Consider the following 19,241-nt stretch of genomic DNA (forward strand, 5'->3'; position numbering starts at 1 on the left):
GGTAATCTCCCTTTAAGAATAGAATGACTGGGGCAATTACCTGATAACACTGGGTCCAATTCCCAGCACCCCCAGAAAACAACAAATTTTTATGGGGGCAGCTGCATCCAGCCAGGCAGTGTATTAGTACATGGTGGCCATTCACATCAAATAGAAAGAAGTCAGCTCACCCATTCTTCTTATTTCAATTCAGACGGTTCAATTCCCAGGAGTGCAAGGAAAACCCAGTGGACTGCTGGTAATTGTGTTACTCCAGAATGAATGAATGAAATTCCAGCGTTTCCTTAAAAATGCAACTTTTTTTCTTATTTCCTAAAACAGTTCCCATGGTAAGTATACCATAGTGCCACTAGTATGGACTCCAGAAGACCTCTGAAGGTGTCCTGTGGGATCTGGTTCCAAGATTGAGATTTGGGGAATTTGGAGACCAAGTCAAGACTTTTTGGCCTCCGTATTCCTCAAATCATTCCTGAACTACTTTTTCAGTATAGCAAGGCACAACATTCTGCATTACAGAATACTGCTGCCATGAAGAGCTGTGCTTGGTCTGCAACAATGTTTAGGTAGTTGGTATGTGTCAAAGTAACATCTCCATGAATTCCAGGACCCAAGGTTTCCCAGTAGAACATTGCCCAAAGCATCACATTACCTCTCCTGGTTTGTCTTCTTCCAAAAGTGTATCCTGCTGCTCTCCTTTCCCCATCTCATTGATGCACATGGACATTCATATGCTATAAAAAATGTGATTCATCAGACTAGGCCCCCTGATTCGTCTGCTGCATTTGTCCATTGAAGGTGCTTTCAGCAGTGGTCACTGATCAGCATGGGCATTCTGAAAAGTCTGTGGCTACATAGTCCCCATGCACAGCAATCTGTGATGCAATGTGTTTTCTGACTTCTTTTTAGCATAGCCAGCAATTTGTTCTACAATAGCTCTTCTTTGGCATCAGACCAGATGAGCCAACCTTTGTGCTCCACATACATCAATGAGCCTTAGTCGTCCACAACCTTGTTACCAATTATCCTTCCTTGGACCACTCTTGCTTGGTACTAACCAATGCATACCAGGAACATCCCACAAGAGCTGCTGTTTTGGGGATTATCTGACCTGGTCATTTCACCATCACACTTTATGCCTTGTTAATGTTGCTCAGATTATTATGCTTGCCCATTGTCCTACTTCTAACACATCAACCTCAACTTTTTGACAACTTCCATTGTAACATGATAATGAACGTTATTCAGGTTCGGACTGGCCGACAGGGGAACAGGTGAATACCACGGTGGACCCAGAGCCAGGTTCGGCCCCAAGCTCTCCCCACCATGCACGAGTATATTGGATGGATGGGAATAAACCAATTCTTGCCTGCTGCATTCGTTATATAGTTCAGTGCAGACAGGCACACTTGCAAACATAGCCAACTTTCTGAAGAATGGACAATGCCATGGCGAAAAATTTGTGAATGGGGATAAAGTAATATTTGCATATAGCTACACAGTGGGCCCCTAGAATGAATTTTACTGGTGGGCCCTGGGCATCCCAGTCCAACACTGATGTTACTCATTTTATCTGTCAGGGGTTTTAATATTATGAATGATCTTGTACATGCCAATGATAATTAAGGTTTTTTGCTTATAACTACATTAGGAGACCAACATTTTTGGTGTACTTAAATTTACCAATAATTCAAGTATATGATGCATGTGTATATTCATATCCCTGTGGGACTTTGTGATATTTCTGTGGCAGCTGTTGTCTTACATACTTTCTGTTAATAAGCCTTGAGGCAGCATATATTCTTGGCTCACAGTGGTGAAACTTGGCAGCCTTCAGCCATTATCTAGTCATGTAGCAGGTGGCAGCAAAGTGCATGGAGATATATTCTTTTCTGAGAAGGAGTAAAATGTGAACACTGGCTCTAAGAAGACAAGGTTACTTTGCAACTCCCTAGAAAAACGTTATATTCTGGTCCTTCTATCGTTTCTATTGACTGTGAGACCCAAAAGTAAACCATTGTTCTCCTGATCATGTCACTTCAAAGCAATCCGGTTTTCTCAAGTTCTTCCCTTTGTATTTATTCTCAGCCTTTTTAGCACTAATTGGACAGTGTCAGGGTATATAAGGACATAGTGCATTGACAAGGTGAATGACCATGTCCAATTCTTAATGTATTCATTAATTTCAAGAGGAATAACAGAGGAATAGAGATGAGCGAGTATACTCGCTAAAGGCAATTGCTCGAGCGAGCATTGCCTTTAGCGAGTATCTCCCCCGCTCGAGACTGCAGGTTCGGGTGCCGGCGCGGGGGACCGGTGAGTAGCGGCTGTCAGCAGGAGGGAGCGAGGGGGGAGAGAGGGAGAGAGAGGTCTCCCCTCCGTTCCGCCCCGCTCTCCCCCGCTGCCGGCACCCGAATCTTTGCTCCCGAGCGGGCAGGTACTCGCTAAAGGCAATGCTCGCTCGAGCAATTGCCTTTAGCGAGTATACTCGCTCATCTATAATAAGCATGTTTCTGATTTTACATATGCAGTTTTGTGTATAGAATAAGTCTGTGGCAATGCAGTACAGCCCCACTAGTAGTGATGAGCAAACTTTTGAAAAGTTCGGTTCCACAGGTTTGCCTTATTTTTGCAAAAAGTTTAGTTCTGTCCAAATTACTTTGAAACAAACCGGACATTCAGCAAAACCCCTAATACTGGTGTATAACACTGTTAAAGAGCCATGACAGCTCAGTATACCACTTTTACAGCCTGAGGGTTCTTTCACACAAGCGTGTATCGGCCGCTGTTTTCACGGTCAGCTGATATACGCTATGATCTGATGCATTGGATTCCAATGCATCAGATCAAATGGCCGTATTCCCATGACGTAATAGTGCCCGACCGAGCCAATATAGCGCCAGGTGCTTTCACGCCAGGCCGAAAAGATAGTCCTGGAACTATCTTTCCGGCTGGAATACGTCAGCCGCTGCATGGGCTCCTATGGGAGTCAATGACAGCGGCCTGAGAAGGGAGGTGGAAGGGAGTTTAGTAGCGTGACTGCTGAACTCCCTCCTTCTTTTCTCCCCCCCTCCGGCTGTTTGCAATAGGAGGGGGTGGGATGGGGCGGAGCTAAGCTTCCATTGCTGGCTGCTGACAAGGGGAGGGACGAGTGCTTAGCTCTGCCCCCGTCCCAACCCACTCATATTGCAAACACCGGGACGGAAGGAGAGAGGAGGTGAGCCAGCGAGGGGGAGGGAAGGGGAAGCAGCGGCATTGCTGCCTTGGCCCATGCCAACGTTAGATTTGTGTGCCTGTTCACGCATTTCTACAGCGCTGGCGAGTGCACGTAAAAACGCCTACGGCCGCGTGAAAGCAGCCTTAGGTAGCGTTATACACCTGTGTTTGGGACTAATATTTAGTGAGCTGAACCAGCGGAATCCAGTTTTGGGTAGAACTTTGCTACAAGCAAACCAAACTTTTAGCAAAGTTTGACCCAAAATAGAGTTCTCCTGGTTCAGTTTGCTTAACACTACCCTGTAGTTACAAATGTCACTGTAACAAGGATAGTTTCCCCAAAACTGTGGAAGTAGAAACTACAATGTAAAACAAGTATAGTGTAATACTCTCCAAAGGTCATGTCTGACTTTTTTTTTTAAAGTGGTGGTTGAAGGTCACTAATAAGTAAGCAACATTTGCTCTATATATTTGTGTCCTCTTTTTTAATATTGTTGTTATCATTGCTCACGCAGAACATACTATTCAGGACAACCAGCTATGTGAAGGCGTTACACAGATTTTCAAATAGCAACATTTGTAATGAAGATTATTTACAAAGAAGTAGTAGAGGAATATCGCCATGTATAGTTCTAAATAAGGAGGTTTCCAAATTTTCATTTCATGGAGAATACAAGTATTTACTAAAACCGACATATCCAGAGGGCTGACAGGATTTTGACCTAAAGCATAACAACACCAATATAGTATCAAATCAGAAAGCAGACTAATAACCAGATTTATGACTGTAGCATGTGACAAGGGTGTTAGGAGAGGTTTCCTAATTGCTCATTAATATTATACTGTCATTTGTCACTGTAAGACCATATATGATGTTCACTTTATCCAATCCCTCGATGCTGTCTATTATTGTCTGATTCACAACAGGTGCATGTCAGCATACGCTTACTTATTAGATAAGCTCAACTGTGATTAGCAGTTCATAGAAAGAGATGTGATTTACAGCAGCGTCCTCGAAAGCATTAATTAAAAACTGCAGAAATAAAATGCAACTGCTGTACACATATAATCTTGCCGAGAGAAACTGACCCAATTGAGAATATTCATTTCCCTTATTTCAGTCAACCCAAGATGCTTCAAACTGCAAGATACTACATTTGCATTACGGCTTCCACAGATGACATATTGCACATATTTATACCTGTTTGTAGTATGGATGTAATGCCCAGCACCCAGCTTCCCCTAAGCACATGGTTGTGTGGAGTTCTATGTTCTGTCCCATAGATCACTGTGGTTCATTATTATAGCCTTAATGTGAAATGCTAAAGACGGGTGCAATATCTTATCTGGGGAAACCCTAACCTGCTTATATACAGTAGTGAATATACAATATAATCATTATAATCTAATATATCGTTCCGTATGCATGACATAACGCTATTCTGGAATATACTAGAACATGGAAAACTGTAATATAATAAAATAGAAATGATTTATTCTTAAGTCTAAATAAAAATCTGACTCTAAATAAACAATGGTGGAGAAAGACAGCAAAGGATCCCTGAGCAAGAGATATATCGACCCTTTGCACATATAGTGTGTCTTAAACGTGTCTGCAGAATATTTTTAAAAATGTCCTATGATAACTGTCTATGGCCACTTCTGTACTATATGGATGCATTACTTGGACCCCTCAGTTTAAACACAATAAGTCTGAATGCCCACGGACGGAGTAATGCCACGTTCCCCGTGGCATAAATCCGCGGCGGAATAACACAGCTATTAGGTTCTATTGAACCTAATGGCTCAGTTCTCACATGCGGGATTCTGACGCAGATTTACGCCGCGGAAAAGAAGTCACGGCATGTTCTATCTTACTGTGTTTTTCTGCGGCGGGAGGCCTCCATTAATATAGTATTAGGCCTCATAACCACAGCTGAGTCGGATTCCCGCTGCGAGATTCTCGCAGAGGGATGCGACCCATGCCACGTCATTGACCTTATACTTACCCAGTCTTCTCCCTCCACTCTGTGATGTGCCGGCTGGCGCACAGCCGTGCATGCGCAGAGCCAGTGCATCAGCGGTGACGCTTCTGGGCGAAACTCTGCGAGGCCTGCACAGAAATAGGACATGCCACGATTTAAATACCATGCAAGTTTTCATGCGGTCAAATCGCGGCTGTCAGCATAGGATTGCATAAATGAATGCAATCCTATGGCAGTGTACCACGGCGGAAATTCTGTGGGAAATATCGCTGCGGAATTTCCGTCCGTGGGTATTGGGCCTTAATGGAGACGGGGGAAAAAAACGGTAAAAAGTACATTTTTTCACGATCGCCGGTGGGGACTTTTTTGTTTATCCTCATGTTGGTCTGGTTGGTTCAGTAGGACCATGTGGATTCCAGGTGTTAAATTCAGGCTTGGAATGGCCTAAAGGCAAACAGTTGAATCTCCTGTAGGCCCTGAACCAGGAGTGGGCCCCCAACCCTCCCATACCTGCACTAGCAGTGGATGGTGCAGTATACTCACTGCACTGCATATGAATTGACAGTATCTCTGCTAACCTATACATCCATATAATAGATAGGCTAGTTTATCAACAGAAGGCTGGCCAGTATCTACTCTTTCTAAGCCATGCCTTCTCTTTCTATTGAAGTATATAGAGAATGAGGCAGCCAGGAATTTGCTAAAGAGGATCAAGTAAGATTTGCATGTAGCTTTACAGTATGCCCTCAGAAGGAATTTTACCGATAGGCCCTAGGTACCCCAGTCCGATTCTGGTTGTCTTCTTAGTACCTGCCTTGTACTAAAAAATGTTCTGAAACAGACACGATCTCTATACCAGCTCTGACCTATTGCACAAGTTGAAACTTTCGTTTGGCGAGGCTGTATTTTTCATGCAGCTTAAATATCACAGCATCTAGTTTTTACATAAGTGTCAATGAGATTTGTAAAACTCTCACATTTTGCATAAAAAAAAAAATAGGGGGACTTGCTGTATATTTTTTAAAAAGCAGCATACCCTGCATGTCGTGATTTTTCTGTGGTTTATGCCAATCGGCTTCAATTAGGGAAAACTGAAGCATGTAAAAAAAAGTAATTGCAATTTTTCACATGACCTGTTTTACAAACATTTCCTTGAACTGCTCCTTTGATAAAAATACGCAATGGGTTGACTGTAAAACTGCATGAATGAACTAGGTTTTTTCCTGGCTTTTCCCTTATCATTTTCAACCTGTCACTAGTCCGTCATGATCATTTTTTTTAAATCTAAAAAGCAATGTAAGATAATGCAAGCGTGAACACATCCCAAAGGTCACTTTCACGTGGCAGCATATGGATTAAATATTTTGAAGCTGTTTTTGCAAGCCAAAAGAGGAGCGGAATATGGAGAAAAAGCATAATGGAAAGACTCATCCAATTTTTGAACCCACTCCTGGTTTTGGCTTATAAATACTGATGCAAAGCAATAACCAAAATACACAAATACCAGCTGATTTCTTGAACAGTTTTCGAATGGGGTTTGTCAAAGTCCATTCACTTAGAGCCACCATGATTACTACTGCTCTCATTATGCACAATGACTTTAAATGACATGTGTTTGTAGTGTGTTTATGCATGCAAGCCAGAAAAATATATATTTATATCCTTTTAGCCAGTAGATAGAAAAGATATAACTTGAGAATCTCAATTTTTATCTTTTCTGTGTTTTTCACACATTCTCAGCACATCTTTTCTTGTCTTTAGTGTTTAATATTACATATACAAGAGACATACCGATTGGGTGGCTTACCTGATCACTGGACTGGGGTTCCCTGTCACTTTGCATTCTAGACTGACTCTGCTCCCCTCAGCTACTTCTTGACTTTTCAGTTTTTGCATAAATCGAGCAGCTGAAGGAGGAGAGTAAGATTTATTAGCCTGACCATGCCTGCTCTCTTTATTCGGCTTGGCTTCATGCTCTACTTTCTTTGTTTTATCCTGAGTATATCTTGCAGGGGTTACATCTGTTGTTTTTGCTTCTTGTTTTTCTGTTTCACTTTCATTGACTGTGGGGTTAATGATAATTGTGTTCTCCTTTTTCGGAGAGAGGTAGCCACTATCCGGGGAAGAGGAATCCCCATTTGGTCGTCTATCTCTTGCTTTATTTGTCTCTCTAAATATTGCAGAGAGTTCTTCAATAAAATTAGCAGCTTTTTGGCACATGTCACTTTGAGCATTGACATTGTTGGTAAATGTTTTTGTTTTTGCTTTTGGAATTGGGAGTGTGTTATAGCCACTTTTACCATGATGTTTTGAGCCTTTTTGGGCCTGCAAGGCTCGAATTATACTTGGACTAGTGGTTAGAAATGGTGATATCATTCCACGAATATTTGAGGGCTCTGGTTTGCTGGGTCTTCCTGATTTATTAAGCCCACTGTCTCTTCTTCTGATACCTTCTGATGTGGAATTACTTAATTTTAATTCTTTAAAAGACCGATCAGGTTGCTTAGTGTGAGGAGACAAAACCCGTCTTTGGGCAGGATCTACAGCATGAGGGCTTGAGAAGGCCTCACGTGCAATGTCAAGGCTCTTGTTCATTTCCTCTTGACTTAGGAAGGCAGAGAGTTCTGGGAAGTTTACATCAATGGTTTCTCCTTGCAAATCTGATAAAGAGTCATAAAAAGAGTCATGGGAAGAAGCTTCAGACGTGCTTTCAGACAAGCCTTCTGCTTTTGTATTTTTCGGATAGACGTCTGTGATTAAAACTGGTAGAGCTTGATCTAGGGCCCTGTTTGCCATCCTGAAGAATAATTCTAGTATAAGCAAGAAAACAATACTGGTGTCAGAATACATATCTAATAGAACAATGTAATGATAACTCTTTTAGGAAATTATGAACAACAATGAAACAAATGTGGCACATCAAAGTTACCACTTGGAGTATGTGATTATCTACCCAGCTTCATGTTATGATGATCAGTCATGAATCAATAGGGCATAAAGATCTGAGAATGAAGTCAACTATCAGTACCGCAGCATTGCTTGTAAATTAATTAATGGCATCATAGCTGGTGGAAATTACAGGAACCATCTGACAATGTATTGCTTTACATCTACAGTACACCACAATAACCACTTGCAAATAAATAAAATAAATCTTTATTATTTGTATAGTGCCAACGTATTCCGCAGAACTTTCAGATAATTTATTTATTACTCCCCACCAAGTTGGGTACTCATCTACCGACCTCGGAAGGATGAAAGGCTGAGTTAACCTTGAGCCGGCTATCTGAACCATGCGGGGATGGAACTCACAAAATGGAACATTTCATACAGTAACTATTGTGGCAGAAAGGGAAATGTCTAAAAAATGTCATCATAGGAAAGTCTTAAAAGCTTAATAGAAGAGCTAATAAATCCTTAAAAATATAACGTATGTATATGATTGCAGTAACAAATTTGGAAAGATGTTATCAGATGTCAAGTCTATATCAGTAATGTTATTACACAACATCATATGATACTCTCATTATAAATTATATTCCCTTGCAGTCATTTTGCTGAATAACAACAAAATAAAGTCTTCCATATTTGCAATTAGTGGACAGAAGAATATAACACTTACCGTAAAATCCAGAAAGAGGTCTCCAGACTAGCTTAAGTAAGAGAAAGAGGTGTACCGCTATACATTAAGTATTGCTTTTGTCCCCACAGCACTCATGAGGTGAATGTTGCCTGAACCTAGCATCTGTTCCCACAGGACCATGTCATTCTTCTAGTCAACTATATTTGGTAACTGATCTCATGTTTCAGGGAACTGCTATCAGGAATTCCAAGAGAGAGGCTGTTGGGCCCCGCTGAAATACCCTCACTGACACTTGCCTCTCAGATATCAGAAGGACTGCGTGCTTCATGTTATTATCTAGACAAAGATTCTCAACATCACCAGTCGCAGGAAAACTTTTAAAAATTATAATCCTCATTACATAAACTTGGTAAAAATCATACAAGCATATCATGTGAATGATTACAGTCTTTGTACAGTGCGGTGGAATATGTTGGCACTACAAAAGCAATAGGAAATGATTAAGTATAATCTAAGACTATAGGGTGTAATTTATATATAAAGCCAAATAAACACAATTTTTACCCATACGCATTGTTTACAAATGAATCAAGCCTTGATTTCCTTCAATTTTTCTCTTATCGAAGTATCCACTCTTAGCAGTGATTGCAGTTTGCCTAAATAGGTGTACGTATACTTGTTTTTTATTTATTTATTCTCATTTAGATTTGTGGTTTTGGGTTGAAAAATCTGACCAATTTGGTAAATCTTTTACGACTCCTTCTGTTTAGACTTGTGTTGTTGTTCATTCGTGAAGGTCGGATTCAGTGGGAAATAGTTGTAGCCCTCATTACGATGCTTTTTAGATTAGAGCACTGCGCAGCCGTCATGCCAGTCTGTATACAGGACTCTGTTAGGATTATGAAAGCACATATTTTCTTGAAGTTTGTAAATGTAATAGTTGACTTGTACAATGTAGGAATGAGGACATTCGTGTTTCCTTAGGAATTCTGGTTATTATATGTAACATGAATAGAGATGAGCGAGTATACTCGCTAAGGCACATTACTCGAGCGAGTAGTGCCTTAGCCGAGTATCTCCCTGCTCGTCTCTAAAGATTCGGGGGCCGGCGCGGGTGACAGGTGAGTTGCGGCGGGGAGCGGGTTGGAGCGGGGGGGAGAAAGGGAGAGAGAGATCTCCCCTCCGTTCCTCCCCGCTCTCCTCCGTTGCTCCCCGCCCCCCGCCGGCCCCCGAATCTTTAGAGACGAGCGGGGAGATTCTCGGCTAAGGCACTACTCGCTCGAGTAATGTGCCTTAGCGAGTATACTCGCTCGTCTCTAAACATGAACTAAAACAACTGATTACTGTCTTTCATTCTTCAGAAAAACACACTTGTTTTTCCACAGATCAACTGCTCTTGATCAACACTAACCTCCCTCCTGCCTCTACATATCCTAAAAGGCCAATCACTTGGTTGGTTTTCAGGTCCACTTCCACATTTTAGCTTATCTGAAGATTCTAGAAAAAAAAAAAAGAAAAAACATACAGTTTTGGATTAAGTTGGTACTTTCACCCTATCACATATAGATACAAAAAATTGGCCTCTTAATTTTCATTGTTTGAAACTTTTTTTCCCCCTTTAAAGTAGGTTGCTGTACCATACTACAAGAATGCAAGTAAGTTGGAATGTTCTCAAGGGCATCTTTGTACATACTGCTTCTCTTCAACTTCATAAGGAAGACTTTGCTGACCCCTGAGGAGAGTTTGCTTAGTATTGAAGTATGTGATCCTGTGATGTTTCAGTCTCTTGATTACGTAGGGGCAGGGTGTTGACTTCTTTCAGATGCTTGCTGAAATTGATGACTCAAGATCATACTTTATGCCATAGCTTGAGATGCTGTATAGCTGTTGACTGTACAGTTACTCAATCGGCATGGAGTTTAAGGCCAATGAAGAACAGTCATAAGTATACAGAAGGAAGAGTTTGGCAGAGTCAGAACTCTTGTAGAGAATTAGTAATTATGGAAAGGGATGCAAGGAAGAGGTCCTAAGTTCTGGCACCCTGTCATTATGAACATGGAATAGACTACCCTGATTGATATACCATGGAACTCCTGGGGTACGTATTTTAAGTTCTTTGAAACTGGTCATTCATTATGTACAAATATGGTATTTTAGAAGACATAACAATGCAGCTGTAATGGCAGAATGAACATTCATACATGATACTGTGGCATTAACATTTTATGTTAAAGAGCAAGAAGAATTGATCTGCTTTGTAGTGCAACTCATGATTTTCTCAAAATTCATCTGGTACTAAATATTGCAATATTTGAGTCTGAGCAGATAGACCTGTAAGGCATACCCATCAATTGTATACAATGTTATAGAATTATTATAGATCGTTGATAATTGATGCATAGTTCATTGTTCCTTTACTTGATATAAAAAATGTCAATGTATTTGGAAGAAAATGTGTGAAAAATAAAATAAGCTTGGCAAATAAAAATATACCCTCAGATCACAAGGAAGGAAATATATGATACTTTTGTCTTTTATAGAATAGACATCTGAGAACAGATACAGTAAATGTGTATCCTCAAACATTTGTGTTGGCTTTGTAAAAATGGCAAGTGACAGCACATAGTCTATCACAGCTGCACAACACTTTGGCAGGTCAGGCACTCAACTAAGTCTTTAAATAGCTTTGGACAAAGTTCAGAAATAACTTTACATCCTACTGAATGTTCCTTGTGCAGCAATGAGATCAGAAATCCTTGTCCCCAAGGCTTGTCCTCAATCACCCATTAAGGTTCTCCAAAGGGTCAGATAACACGGTGCTAGATATCAATGTTTTTTCGGTGCTATAAAATATCTTTACCATAGACATCCATAGCCAGTGACTGACACTATGGGGTTTATTTACTAATACTGTCTAAAAGTTAGACAGTACAAACTTAGACTAGACAGTCTAAAAATGTGCCAGATTTATCACAGTAGCTCTGCTGAATGATAAATCTGTCGAAATGTAATTTATCTAGTCTAAGTTTAGAGCACCTTTAAGTTGGCTTAGTTGACGTCATAAATTGTGCCAAACTTTTGGCACAATTGGTCAACATTTGGTGTAATTTTTGGTACATTTTAGGCCGCACCCCTTTTTTTTGTACACAAAGGAATGCCCCTTTGTTGGACACTGCAAAAAAAAGTTTCTGAAAAGTGTATAAAACACAGAAAATGTTGCGCAAAGCATGTTTTACAGTTTTCTGGTGTAATTTGTGCCAGTAAACTATCACACTTTCAATAGTAAGTAAGCCCCATGTCTTTATGTTTACCAGAAATCTGTATGGTCATTGTGGGCACGTCTTAATACATTTGCTATCCTGTACTTCAATGGACTTTAGTTTAAGACCGCGGTCTGCATAGTCAAGTTATCACTAAGCTTATATTTTAAAACTTCTCTTCAACCTATGGCATATGCTAGTAACAAACTATTGCTACATAGTGTGTGTGTGTGTATATTATATATATATATATATATATATATATATATATATTAGTATACAGTAGCTATGAGACTATAAAGAATAAATATATAGATAGAATATTCCAGAAATATCTAGTAGTAGTCCAACGTCTGGGACCGTCATAATCTCTGGCTCTGGAATTCTGGACTTACGTTCTCTATTGTTACTGCTTTGAAGCAGAAAAAGAACAGGCGAAGAAGCTGCGAGAGTCTATCGTGTTATATGCTCAACTCTATTCATTATATATATAGGTCTGAGCGAGATTACTTCACTGAACCAGGAAATGAACTTTGTTTGTTAAAATCGTACTATCAGATTCTTCTGGTCGAATACTTGTTGACGTGTTTAAAAATAAAAAGCTTTACATGAACTGTCCTCTCTTTTTCATATGACTTTATTTGATTTGGGCTTGTATTATATATTATATAATATGTTATTTGACATGGTATGAAGGTCTTCAATCGCTTTTCCAGATACAACCAATTTGTCAAGGAATGGAAAAAGGAGATATGGCCATCTAGTCACAGAAAGTATTTGTTTTTTGGGCACCCTGCACTGTATATAAAGCTGGATAGATTAGTTTTCCTAAATGTATCCCATTGTGAGATGCTGGCTGTTAGTTGAAGAGTAAGTAATCCACATCATCCCCACTTGGTTCTGTTGTCTACATTGCTGTAGATCTTAAGGCTATGAACCCTATATTCTTATGAGCCCTGTGGCATTGCACAATTACTCCACCTTTTTAATGAAAACGTATCTTGCACCCCCAGACCACTTGTTGACATCTGCAGTCTGAAATCTTGTTAGTAATGTAAATGCTTCTCAATTAGTTGACAAATGCTATGGACAAATCAAAAGTTCCTGACAGTAAATTTTGTACTATGGCACTTACATAATCTTAGATCACTTATACGGCATTGAATGTCTGCTATACACATATAAGAGGAACGCTATACATATTTGTGTTCCTCCAGGCTACCCTTCTGTATTTTGTGATGTCCCCTGTCAACAAGTTGATAAGATAAGGTGACTAGATCTTCCCAGGGTCAAAGCAGAACAAAGGGGTATGGTCAGGGACGGGGTTAATCATGACATATAATTTTTACCTTTGTCTTTAAAAAAAGGTACAGGCTCAGTTAAAAAAAGACAGGGACCTTAGGGGATTTTTAGATAAAAATTATCCAGTAGATATTTTTAATACAGCATATAATAGGATATGGAAAGAAAGAATTAATGCTGAGAATAGGTCACCTAAATACATTGAAGATTTAGGTAATGATAATAGTTCAGGAAATAAATTTATGAATAAAAATACTCTTAAAAGAATTAATGAGGAAAAAAATGCATATAGGACAGCTTTTATAACAAAATATAATAACCAAAATCGTGAAATCCGTAGGATTCTACAAAGAAATTGGTCTATCCTTAAGAGTGATCCAATTCTTGGGAAAAATATAGATGAATATCCAAAACTAATCTTCAGGAAAAATAAAACTATTAAGGATAATATTGCCCCCTCGAGAGCAGAAGCTAAAAAAATTGGGAGAGATAGAGATGGGAACTTTTTAAAAAAACCAGGTATTTTTAAATGCGGTAGAACAAAATGTAGATGTTGTTCACATATGCAACAAGGGAGAACATCCATTGAACTTGATGGTCAAATGGTGAAATGTGGCAGTAGAAATAGACTAGACTGTGGTAGTAAACGCATCATTTATTTAATAGAATGCAGTTGCAACATGAGGTATATAGGGAGAACGAAAAATTCCCTGAGAATGCGTATCAATAATCATAGATTCAATATCAAGAGGGGATATTTAAAACACAGCCTGTCACGTCATTTTTTAGAGAAGCACAATTGTGAACCGAAATATATGAAAGTCACTCCTCTGGAACAAATTCAGAATAAATCAATCAGTCATCTCCGACGAAAGGAGATGTACTGGATTTACAAATTGAAGACTCTGGTACCTGAGGGTTTAAATGAGATATTGGAGAAAATCTAGATTTATTAGGGAGGAAAACATGAATTTTGTGTATATATATGGGAAAAAAAATATTTTTATAGATAATTAATATATATATTGGTGTTTTTTTTTTTTTCTTTCTCTCTCTCCTCTTTCCTGAAATAAATATATAATAAGGGAAAACATTGGATTTATTACTGATAGAACACTTGGGAGATAATATATTTATTATATTAATTTTATAGAGTATTTTATATGATGACAATATATTCATTAATTTTTATAGGGTATAATTAGAAAATGATTGCTTAGATACATTATGTTACCTATATTTATATAATTAGATTTATTTGTTTATTTTTATTTATCCATATAGGGGGTCTATTTGAAAATACATTTATTACTGTTTTTTTATGTATTCATTATTTAATAGTTTTAGGGTTTGAGTCTACAATTGTTTACAACTATATCTTGATAATATATTATGAAAAGGAAATTTAGAGTATAATAGAGATAATGATCTATTGATAATTATTAGAGATGAGCGAACGTGTTCTTCCGAGCTTGATATTCGTGCGAATATTAGGGTGTTCGGGATGTTCGTTATTCGTAACGAACACCATGCAGTGTTCTGGTTATTTTCACTTCCTTCCCTGAGACGTTAGCACGCTTTTCTGGCCAATTGAAAGACAGGGAAGGCATTACAACTTCCCCCTGTGACGTTCAAGCCCTATACCACCCCCCTGCTGTGAGTGGCTGGGGAGATCAGGTGTCACCCGAACATAAAAGTCGGCCCCTCCCGCGGTTCGCCTCAGATGCGGTGTGAGTTAGATGAGGGACAGTGCTGTTTGTACCGGAGCTGCTGTAGGGAAAGAATTGGTAGTTAGTGTAGGCTTCAAGACCCCCCAAAGGTCCTTATTAGGGCCACTGATAGCTGTGTGTTGGCTGCTGTTAGCAGTGGCAAATTTTTTTTTCTCAAAATCGCCTCTGCAGACCGTTGCACCTGGCATTAGGGACAGAAGTGCTGCATAGGCAGGGAGAGTGTTAGGAGTGAGTGTAGCCTTCAAGAACCTCAACGGTCCTTTCTAGGGCCATATTTATCCGTGTGCAGTACTGTCCAGGCTGCTGTTAGCTGTGCTGCATTTTTTTTTGCTTCTCAAAATCGCCTCTGCAGACCATTGCACCCTCCATTGATACTGCAGGGAAAGAATTGTATAGGCAGGGCGACAACACAGTTATTATTCATAGAATATACGCAGTGCTGCCTTTTGGTGCCAAAAAACTGAAAACAAATCTATTTGTCCAGCCTATGTCCGTCTTAAGGGCTGTGGACACGTGTGAGCTGCGTGAACAACATTGCTAAATCAGACGCACCCAGCTACGCTTTACTGCTGGCTTCGCCATTTGCTTTCCTTAATTGGGAAAAAAATACCTGCTCTCCAAGAGTTATAATAACTCTGCTACCCTCACGTTCTGTGACACATAAGCAGGGACACAGCACAGTTATTAAACTTCTCATGTTCATTGAATATACGCAGTGCTGCCTTTTGGTGGAAAAAAAACTGAAAACAAATCTATTTGTCCAGCCTCTGTCCGTCCTAAGGGCGGTGGACACGTGTGAGCTGCGTGAACAACATTGCTAAATCAGACGCACCCAGCTACGCTTTACTGCTGGCTTGGCCATTTGCTTTCCTTAATTGGGAAAAAAATACCTGCTCTCCAAGAGTTATAATAACTCTGCTACCCTCACGTTCTGTGACACATAAGCAGGGACACAGCACAGTTATTAAACTTCTCATGTTCATTGAATATACGCAGTGCTGCCTTTTGGTGGAAAAAAACTGAAAACAAATCTATTTGTCCAGCCTCTGTCCGTCCTAAGGGCGGTGGACACGTGTGAGCTGCGTGAACAACATTGCTAAATCAGACGCACCCAGCTACGCTTTACTGCTGGCTTCGCCATTTGCTTTCCTTAATTGGGAAAAAAATACCTGCTCTGCCAGAGTTAATAACTCTGCTACCCTCACGTTCTGTGACACATAAGCAGGGACACAGCACAGTTATTAAACTTCTCATGTTCATTGAATATACGCAGTGCTGCCTTTTGGTGGAAAAAAACTGAAAACAAATCTATTTGTCCAGCCTCTGTCCGTCCTAAGGGCGGTGGACACGTGTGAGCTGCGTGAACAACATTGCTAAATCAGACGCACCCAGCTACGCTTTACTGCTGGCTTCGCCATTTGCTTTCCTTGATTGGGAAAAAAATACCTGCTCTCCAAGAGTTATAATAACTCTGCTACCCTCACGTTCTGTGACACATAAGCAGGGACACAGCACAGTTATTAAACTTCTCATGTTCATTGAGTATACGCAGTGCTGCCTTTTGGTGGAAAAAAACTGAAAACAAATCTATTTGTCCAGCCTCTGTCCGTCCTAAGGGCGGTGGACACGTGTGAGCTGCGTGAACAACATTGCTAAATCAGACGCACCCAGCTACGCTTTACTGCTGGCTTCGCCATTTGCTTTCCTTAATTGGGAAAAAAATACCTGCTCTCCAAGAGTTATAATAACTCTGCTACCCTCACGTTCTGTGACACATAAGCAGGGACACAGCACAGTTATTAAACTTCTCATGTTCATTGAATATACGCAGTGCTGCCTTTGGGTGGAAAAAAACTGAAAACAAATCTATTTGTCCAGCCTCTGTCCGTCCTAAGGGCGGTGGACACGTGTGAGCTGCGTGAACAACATTGCTAAATCAGACGCACCCAGCTACGCTTTACTGCTGGCTTCGCCATTTGCTTTCCTTAATTGGGAAAAAAATACCTGCTCTCCAAGAGTTATAATAACTCTGCTACCCTCACGTTCTGTGACACATAAGCAGGGACACAGCACAGTTATTAAACTTCTCATGTTCATTGAATATACGCAGTGCTGCCTTTTGGTGGAAAAAAACTGAAAACAAATCTATTTGTCCAGCCTCTGTCCGTCCTAAGGGCGGTGGACACGTGTGAGCTGCGTGAACAACATTGCTAAATCAGACGCACCCAGCTACGCTTTACTGCTGGCTTCGCCATTTGCTTTCCTTAATTGGGAAAAAAATACCTGCTCTCCAAGAGTTATAATAACTCTGCTACCCTCACGTTCTGTGACACATAAGCAGGGACACAGCACAGTTATTAAACTTCTCATGTTCATTGAATATACGCAGTGCTGCCTTTTGGTGGAAAAAAACTGAAAACAAATCTATTTGTCCAGCCTCTGTCCGTCCTAAGGGCGGTGGACACGTGTGAGCTGCGTGAACAACATTGCTAAATCAGACGCACCCAGCTACGCTTTACTGCTGGCTTCGCCATTTGCTTTCCTTAATTGGGAAAAAAATACCTGCTCTCCAAGAGTTATAATAACTCTGCTACCTTCACGTTCTGTGACACATTAGCAGGGACACAGCACAGTTATTAAACTTAGATAATTCATTCACTAGAGGCAGTGGGGCCTTTCGTTTTCCAAAAAGGGCAAAAATTATATTTGGCCTGCAGTCTTGCGCCAATTTATTTCCTGCCTGTGAAATCAAATCACTGGTAATACAGCATGCTGAGGGGTAGGGGTAGGCCTAGAGGACGTGGACGCAGCCGAGGACGCGGAGGGCCAAGTCAGGGTGTGGGCACAGCCCGAGCTCCTGATCCCGGTGTGTCGCAGCCGACTGCTGCGCGATTAGGAGAGAGGCACGTTTCTGGCGTCCCCACATTCATCGCCCAATTAATGGGTCCACGCGGGAGACGGTTATTAGAAAATGAGCAGTGTGAGCAGGTCCTGTCCTGGATGGCAGAAAGTGCTTCGAGCAACCTATCGTCTACCCGCAGTTCTGCGCCGTCCACTGCTGCCAATCCGAATCCTCTGTCTGCTGCTCCTCCTTCCTCCCAGCCTCCTCACTCCACTACAATAACACCTGCTCAGGAGCGGGAACACTCCCAGGAACTGTTCTCGGGCCCCTGCTTAGATTGGGCAGCAGCGGTTCCTCTCCCACCAGAGGAGTTTATCGTCACTGATGCCCAACCATTCGAAAGTTCCCGGGGTCCGGGGGAAGAGGCTGGGGACTTCCGCCAACTGTCTCAACAACTTTCTGTGGGTGAGGAGGACGATGACGATCAGACACAGTTGTCTTGCAGTGAGGTAGTAGTAAGGGCAGTAAGTCCGAGGGAGCAGCGCACAGAGGATTCGGAGGAAGAGCAGCAGGACGAGGAGGTGACTGACCCCACCTGGTGTGCAACGCTTACTCAGGAGGACAGGTCTTCAGAGGGGGAGTCAAGGGCATCAGCAGGGCAGGTTGCAAGAGGCAGTGCGGTGGCCAGGGGTAGAGGCAGGGCCAGACCGAATAATCCACCAAGTGTTTCCCAAAGCGCCCCCTCGCGCCATGCCACCCTGCAGAGGCCGAGGTGCTCTAAGGTCTGGCAGTTTTTCACAGAGACGCCTGACGACCGACGAACAGTGGTGTGCAACCTTTGTCGCGCAAAGCTCAGCCGGGGAGCCAACACCAACAGCCTCACCACCACCACCATGCGCAGACATATGATGGCCAAGCACCCCGCAAGGTGGGACGAAGGCCGTTCAGCGCCTCCGGTTTGCACCCCTGCCTCTCCCCCTGTGCCCCAACCTGCCACTGAGATGCAACCCCCCTCTCAGGACACAGGCACTACCGTCTCCTGGCCTGCACCCACACCCTCACCTCCGCTGTCCTCGGCCCCATCCAGCAGTGTAGTTCAGCGCACCGTCCAGCCGTCGCTTGCGCAACTGTTGGAGCGCAAGCGCAAGTACGCCGCCACGCACCCGCACGCTCAAACGTTAACCGTCCGCATAGCAAAATTCATCAGCCTTGAGATGCTGCCGTATAGGGTTGTGGAAACGGAGTCCTTCAAAAGTATCATGGAGGCGGCGGCCCCGCGCTACTCAGTTCCCAGTCGCCACTACTTTTCCCGATGTGCCGTCCCAG

At 41.6% G+C, this 19,241-nt stretch overlaps 1 protein-coding gene across 1 annotated transcript in view; it reads right to left on the reverse strand.

Annotated features, from left to right (window-relative positions):
* The window catches only part of PALLD (palladin, cytoskeletal associated protein), a 290,555-nt gene extending 281,676 nt beyond the window's left edge, over window positions 1-8,879 (reverse strand). Inside the window, exons 1-2 of the mRNA XM_066573548.1 lie at window positions 8,821-8,879; window positions 7,006-8,008 (exon numbers count right to left, since the gene is read on the reverse strand). Coding sequence (XP_066429645.1) covers window positions 7,006-7,994 — 989 coding nt within the window. The 5' untranslated portion in view covers window positions 7,995-8,008; window positions 8,821-8,879. The remainder of the gene's footprint in view (window positions 1-7,005; window positions 8,009-8,820) is intronic.
* Window positions 8,880-19,241: the final 10,362 nt, after the last annotated feature.

Source organism: Eleutherodactylus coqui, chromosome 7 (genome assembly GCF_035609145.1).
Source record: "Eleutherodactylus coqui strain aEleCoq1 chromosome 7, aEleCoq1.hap1, whole genome shotgun sequence".
NCBI classification, from domain to species: domain Eukaryota; kingdom Metazoa; phylum Chordata; class Amphibia; order Anura; family Eleutherodactylidae; genus Eleutherodactylus; species Eleutherodactylus coqui.